The 6974-nt window shown below is 52.9% G+C and overlaps 1 protein-coding gene across 3 annotated transcripts in view; it reads right to left on the reverse strand.

Annotated features, from left to right (window-relative positions):
* CELF6 (CUGBP, Elav-like family member 6) overlaps positions 1-6974 on the reverse strand; it is a 35556-nt gene that overhangs the window by 3428 nt on the left and 25154 nt on the right. The window contains exons 4-11 of one of the 3 annotated variants that reach the window (XM_011953821.1): positions 2259-2387; positions 2071-2150; positions 1759-1902; positions 1507-1639; positions 1270-1419; positions 1000-1062; positions 670-750; positions 440-583 (exon numbers count right to left, since the gene is read on the reverse strand). In XM_011953821.1, the coding sequence (XP_011809211.1) occupies positions 440-583; positions 670-750; positions 1000-1062; positions 1270-1419; positions 1507-1639; positions 1759-1902; positions 2071-2150; positions 2259-2387 (924 nt within the window). The remainder of the gene's footprint in view (positions 1-439; positions 584-669; positions 751-999; positions 1063-1269; positions 1420-1506; positions 1640-1758; positions 1903-2070; positions 2151-2258; positions 2388-6974) is intronic. The other 2 variants (XM_011953822.1, XM_011953823.1) reach the window with 2 other exon arrangements.

Below are 6974 nucleotides of genomic sequence, written 5' to 3' on the forward strand. Positions count from 1 at the left end.
GCTCTGGCGCCCAGGCTATAGTGCAGTGGTGCCATCACAGCTCACTGCAAACTCTCCCTCCCGGATTCAAGAAATTCTCCTGCCTCAGCCTCTTGAGTAGCTGGAATTACAGACACCCATCACCACGCCTAGCTAATTTTTGTATTTTTAGTAGAGATGGGGTTTTGCCATATTGGCCAGGCTAGTCTCAAACTCCTGACCTCAAGTGATTCACCTGCCTTGGCCTCCCAAAGTGCTGGGATTACAGGCATGAGCCACCGTGCCTGACCAAGGCTTGTTCTTGGCCTAAGCTTAGCCCCATCACTGATTTGTGACCCCATTTTGTGCCATACATTCAATCTCAGGAAATCACTGCATTATGGAAGGACAATCATAGGGTCTGTAGGGAATCTTTTATAGTCAGAGGTGGGAGAGGCGTAGGGGTGGGTTCTCAGCTCACCAAAACACTTGCTCTGGTTGGTGGCTCGATCCACAAAGACTTTAGCAGAGACAACGGCTCCAAAGGGCAGGAATGTCTGTATGAGTTCCGCATCACCAAACTCCTGAGGCAGGTGATAGATGAAGAGGTTACAGCCTTCCGGGCCTGCAGGAACAGTAGCAGGCTGGTTCAGGGGAGGGACCCTGAGTCCAGCCCCACCAGGCTCTGCTCTCCAGTCCCCAGTCCCTCACCTTCTCTCTGCTGCTGGGGCAGGGCTGAAGGCTGCTGGGGAAAAGCTGTGCTCACTGGGGCATAGGCCGACGGATAGGCTGCTGGAGACAGAGGTGGGAGTGGGCAGTGATCCCCAGGAGCCCTTCCGCAAGCAGGGTCCCAAGTGCCTGGCCGCTTTTGACCAATTCAGCCCAGTCCACCATAACCCTCACCCCAAGAGAGGTCGTTCTGGGCGTAGGAGGGGATGGGAGGCTCAACTCCTTGCAAGAGAGCCTAAATCCCCCACAACTCTCCCTATTTCTTTCTGGGGCCCTTCAACCTCCCCCAGGCCGCGTAGCGCCAAGTGAAACCTGCGTAGTGGTGCATCCCAGCGTAGGCCTGCTGCAGGGGGTCAGCCACGCCGGGGCTCTGGGCTGGGGAGAGAGGGGCGCAAGGCCCACGGTGAAGGCAAGCGGGCGAGTGGAGTGGGTGAGAAGCTCAGGGAGTGTGGGAGGTGGACGGCGGCTGTGAGAGGCAGCAGGGAAGGAGGGGGATCTCTTCCCAGGGAAGCCAGGCCCTACCCCCCACCCCCCCGCTCCCCACTCCATTTCGGGGGGATTTGGGCGGAGCGGGGGGCCCACCTGGGTAAGGGGAGAGCCCGTTATTGTAGAGCGTATCGGAGCCCGGCTGGCCGTTGGTCTGGGGGGTCAGAGGGCCGAACCCATTGACCCCGATGGGCGCCGGAAGACCTGGGAGAGTGCCAGGGCCGCTGCCGGGCGGGGAGTTGGCTGCTGATGGCGGAAGAGGTCGGAGAGTCAGGACGCCGCCCGGCCCCGCCCGGCCCCTCCCAGGCGCGCCCCAGTCCTTGGGCACCGTACCTGCCGCGGGCAACAGAGGAGCAGCCACCAGGCTAAAGGCCGCCACGTGCTGCATCTGGGCTGCCACTGCCGCCACCGGGCCTAGGCCTGGGCCCTGTGCCGCGGCCAGCAGGGCCGCCTGGTGCTGCAGGATCTTTGGGAGGAAAGATGGGCGAGAGTGGAGGGCCAAGGGGCAGTCAGTTGCCCGTGCTTCTAGCCCCAGGCCTGGCCCACCCACCTGCGCGCCCTTGCACGCAGGTGCCGGGTACCTACCGCCGTGGTGTAGGCGCCGCAGGCCCCTAGCGGCAGTGGCGCGGGGTGGAAGGCGCCCAGCTGGCCGGCCATCTGCTGCATCCGCCGCAGCGCGCGCTCCCGGTCAGTGTCCGCCAGCTTGACCACAAGGCTGGACGAGGCGCCCTGGGCAGGGCAGGGGAGGCCGTGGTGACCGGTTCTGACCCTGGCCCCGACCCGGGGCCGAGCGCCTTCCCAATCAGGTCCTTTCGCGGGGCACCGAGCATATTTGGGGAGGAGAAGCCCGTCCCCACCCCACTGGTCTCACCCTCAGCCTGGGGAGTCCGCCCTCACCGCCATGGTCCGGCTGCCGTGCAGACCCTGGATGGCCGCCTGAGCTTCCCCTTGACTCCCGAACTTCACAAAGGCACAACCTGGGACAGGACAGAGGGAGCGGGTGGCTCAGGCCACAGGGGCCAAAGAGTCATGTGGCCCAGAGTGAGGAAGGGTCACCAGGAAATCCCGGGGTCAGCTCAGGTCACCTTTACTGGTGCCGTCAGGACTCCTCAGGACCGTGCACTCCTCGATGTGGCCAAAGGGCTGGAACAGGCGTCTGACGTCCTCCTCACCCTGCTGCTTGCCCAGCATCCCCACAAACAGCTTTCGGTCCTCTGGGGACAAAGCCAGGAATGACCGGGGGACCCCAAGTCTTCCTAGATCCCCCAAGAGTAGCCCGAGGAACTTAGGAAGGTAGCTCACCAGTCTCACTCTGGGAAGCAGAGAGAGTGAGAAGGCCCTGGGCTTCCAGGGTTGGTTTTCATTAAGGGGCAGAATCTGGGGAAAGGATCTGGAGAAGGGAGCTCAGCTCAGCTTTCCATCAGGAAAACTGGGTCCTGGGGAAACCGAGAGAGTCTCAGGGCTGCTCTTGTGGGGAGTGATACAGTCTTGATATCTTTGACTGGGTACAGCCCTATATGCATGGTTTTACATGTTTGACCTTTCTGTTCTTAGAGTTTGGGAAACGCTGTTTCGGACCATTTCTGTAGTATTAAGGAAGAGGGTGCTCAGAGAAAGCCTTTCTATTCAGACTGGGTCCAGAGAAGAGAAGTACATCCTTGCTGGTCAGCCTGATAGTGCTGGCTAGAATCAATGCCCCTTCCTGCTCATATCAAAGAGGGTTCTGGATTTAGAAACAGCACACAAAACAGTCCTCTCATCCTACTGCCTCATCTTTAGGCACTGAGCACTGGCATGGTGATTCCTTAACCTCTGCACCACATCCAACCTGGATGCCCCTCCCAAAGGCCTACAGAGAGCAGGACCTTGGTTTCCTGAGCCTCCAACATTAGCATTTTCCCTACTACAGTTGCTGAACCCCTGACCCCTTTCCTTAACTCCCACCTCCACCACCCTGTCCCTTCAGCAAGCTTCTAGTGCCGTATCTGTATCCTTCCCTCTGATTCCCCTGTCCTCTTGCCCTTAATGCCTCCCAAAATGTTCATGATATTAGAGAAAAAGTTCTGCCTGCAGACCTGGATTGCCATCAGAGAATCAGTCTGATTCCTCCCCTGTGTCCACCCTTTCTATGGGAGTGGCAGAAATGCAGGAAAGGCATGCTGGGCCTGTGTACCTCAAAGAAAACTGGAGAGCTGGGGCTGGAAACTAGGGTTTTGTTGCACATCCAGCAAGTTAGGCCTCAGGAACACTCTCTGGGAGCCTGGGGTAGAGGGGTTCAGCCTGCTGTTAAAGTGTGGCTTTTTTCTCTGCACCAATGTCAATCTCTGAATTTGGGATGGGGCTTGACCATGTAGGGGACAATACAAGTTGGGAGAGAAGGAGTGGATAGGAAACTGGCTTCAGGCTTTATCTTCAAGAGCTTGGAGTGCAGGAAAACCCATCCTAAATGGTTCTACTCCTTGACCAGCTTGACTAGGCAGATGAGGGTCCTTGGATTCTGAGTGCAGGGGAAACAAGGCTAGTGGGGGGGGGTCATAGACTGAAGCCTGGGTGACAGCAAAGGAAGAATAGACTGTTCAGAACTGACTGAAGTTAGCAGGGGAGAAATCTCCAACAAGACTATGTGTGTGTCCATATGTCACCCAGGTGTTGTGGGGTTTGGCCTAGGTTGCCCTGGGGATTCTGAGGTGTCTGTCTGTCTGACGATGCTATGTCTCTGTGGAGGGCAGGGGCTGAAGTTCATAAGAGGCGGGCAGAATGTGTTTTAGCAAAATTCTGCCCTCTGTCCAGAGAGGTACTACCTGATGATCCTTGGGGAGGGGATAGATAATGGACTTGTGGCTGGAATTCTGATGGAGGAAAGAAGGTCTCACCATTGACCTTCTGTGATGAGAGTACAACCCAGTGGGTGTGCTTTGCTCCTGGGGGTGTCAACCATAGAACAGTGCCCTTGGAACAGACCACTAGTTTCCCAACCTTTTGAAAAATCAGTGGAATACATTGTTCTAACATAAATATTAGGATGAAGCTCAAAATGTAAGAGAAAAGTAGAAACTGCTGTGACTGAAGCCAGAAAAGGAGGGGTGGAGTTCGTCTTGCTTGATCCTCCCCTAATACTCCCTAGAGGGGCTCCAAGGAAAGCCCTTTGAAATTACTGACCTAGAAGATAGAGAACAGAGTTCCAGCTGGTGTATGAGGGGGGATCTGAGATCATCCTGTTCAGGAGCCTGAGAAGACAGGAAAGGTCTTTCATGAGTCTCTTGACCAACCTGATGGCTTTGCCTTGACATTGGAAAATGGGCTCATTTGGCCAGAGAATGAAACCCCAAAAGATCATGCCATTGTTCTAAGTTATTTTGGGCTGCAGAAGGCCTGGGAGAGGCTGAGAAGAGTTTAGGGCCTTCATAGTTCCAAGGGGGGCTTCACAATGCCCTAATTTGTAGTGGAGCTGTGTCATTGGGTAGGGTCTGAAAAACGGTGATGGCACCCAGATAAGACGTCATACCACATGGACCAGAATCCAGGTAGCCCTGTATAGGAAGAGAGACATCACAGGCTGAGACAGAGCCCATAAGACAGAAAAGAGGTTTGTACTGACAGTGGTGATCTGATCCTTCATCTGCTCTGCCTCTTGTTGCTTTTTCTGCTGATGGTGGTCAGTTCAAAGTCATGTCATGACCCATGAAATTTTCCGATCCTCTTTTCCAGTGAGAATCTCACAACCTAAGAATTTTCAGCAGGGCACAGTGGCTCACGCCCATAATCCCAGCGCTTTGTGAGGCCAAGGTGGGCTGATCACTTGAGGTCAGGGGTTTGAGACCTGGCCAACATGGTAAAACCCCATCTCCACTAAAAATATAAAAATAGCCGGGCATAATGGCACATGCCTGTAATCCCAGTTATTCAGGAGACTGAGGTGGGAAAATGGCTTGAACCCGGGAGGCGGAGATTGCAGTGAGCCGAGATTATACCACTGCACTCCAGCCTGGGTGACAGAGTGAGACTCCATCTAAAAAAATTTTTTTTCCATTTCTCTTTCAGGGCACTGACCCTATGGTTCTGGACTACTGGGATGTACAGAGTTTGGAATGGAAATGAGTACCTACCATGAGGTGGGCTCTAGGCTCCTGTTTCCCAGGTATCACCTTAAATCCTGGTATCGTCTTTGGCACTTTACAGGGACCTTGATTGTGTTTGACAGGAGGATAAGCTGGGTCAGAGTGGTCATGAGCCTCAGGTGACCCAGAAATGGTGGGATAAGTTTCTTAAGAGACCCAGTCAAAGAGAAGTACATGCTGGACCCCTAAGAGTAGCCCCCTCAAACCCACAGATCTGAAGATTCTGATGGCTGATCATTGCCTCCAGAGAGAGATGATGATGGGATATAGCCCAAATAATTCAATTTCTTCTAGGTCAAATTCTATCATTTTGGTAAAAAGCGGATGCTATAAGAAGCAAATCAGAAATGTCTGAATAAAAGCATCCCATTAGTGGTGGGTAGGATCCTAGAAAGATGGGAATATCAAACATGGAGGCTCAACCATCCTGGATTGGGAGGAATTAGAAAGCAGCATCAGTGTAGAGTTGAGACATAGTTGTAAAGCCATATGATTGAATGGTATAACTACATTTTCCTGTTGGCAACTGATGTATACTGATTGATCTTCTATCAAATGCTTTTTTTTTTTCTTTTTTTTGAGACTGAGTCTTGCTCTGTCACCCAGGCTGGAGAACAATGATGCGATCTCAGCTCACTGCAACCTCCTCCTCCCGGGTTCAAGTGATTCTCCTGCCTCAGCCTCCTGAGTAGCTGGATTATAGGCACACGCCACCATTCCTGGCTAATTTTTGTATTTTTTAGTAGAAACGGGGTTTCACCATGTTGGCCATGCTGGTCTCAAACTCCTGACCTCAGGTGATCCACCAACCTAGGCCTCCCAAAGTGCTGGGATTACATGCGTGAGCCACCACGCCCAGCCTCAAAAGCTTTTTGAATCCAAAACAAGTGGCTTAGGCTCCCAGAGGCCCATCTCCATGAAGCTGCCTTGTGCAGCTGGTCATATAGGTCAAGGATTCGAATGCAGCAAATGATGGGGTTGACATCCCAGTAATCATAGCATAATCAGTCCAGACTGCTTCTTCAGAAAGGGCTCCAGGATGCTGTTCAAGGAAGGAGCCTCTGCTTCAAGTTGCTCCAAAGAAATTCCTGAGGTGTTCAAGTTTCTGGTTTCTAGGCCACTCACACCAAATCACCTCCATGTTGGTGAAATGTAATGATTGTAGGGACAGTGTAGGGAAAGGTCCAGCCTTGGGGTACCAACTACCAGACACATCCTAGAAATACTGGTCCATTTTTCAGTTTAACCAACCCAGAAAGTCTTGCTGGTGCAGTAGTTGTATTATAGCAAAGCAACTCTCTCCTGATACTCTTAGTGACGACTGCAGCATAAGAAGCCACAGGGAAAGTGATGGAAGGAAGTAGCCAGGACGAGCAGTCTCCTGGCCAGATGTAACAGGCATCAGGAGGGACTTAAATTACACACACACAAAAAAACTCTTAGAACAAATAACCCAATTCAGCAAAGTTGCAAGAAATAAAATCGACACACAAAAATCAGTTGCGTTTCTATACACTAGCAATGAAAAATCTGAAAATGAAATGAAGTGAAAGCAAAAGGCAGTCACAGTGGCTCATGCCTGTAATCCCAGCACTTTGGGAGACCAAGGCGGGCGGATCACATGAGGTCAGGAGTTCGAGACCAGCCTGGCCAACATGGTGAAACCCTGTCTCTACTAAAAAT

The sequence above is a fragment of the Colobus angolensis genome, unplaced genomic scaffold, assembly GCF_000951035.1.
Source record: "Colobus angolensis palliatus isolate OR3802 unplaced genomic scaffold, Cang.pa_1.0 Scaffold372, whole genome shotgun sequence".
Lineage (NCBI taxonomy): Eukaryota > Metazoa > Chordata > Mammalia > Primates > Cercopithecidae > Colobus > Colobus angolensis.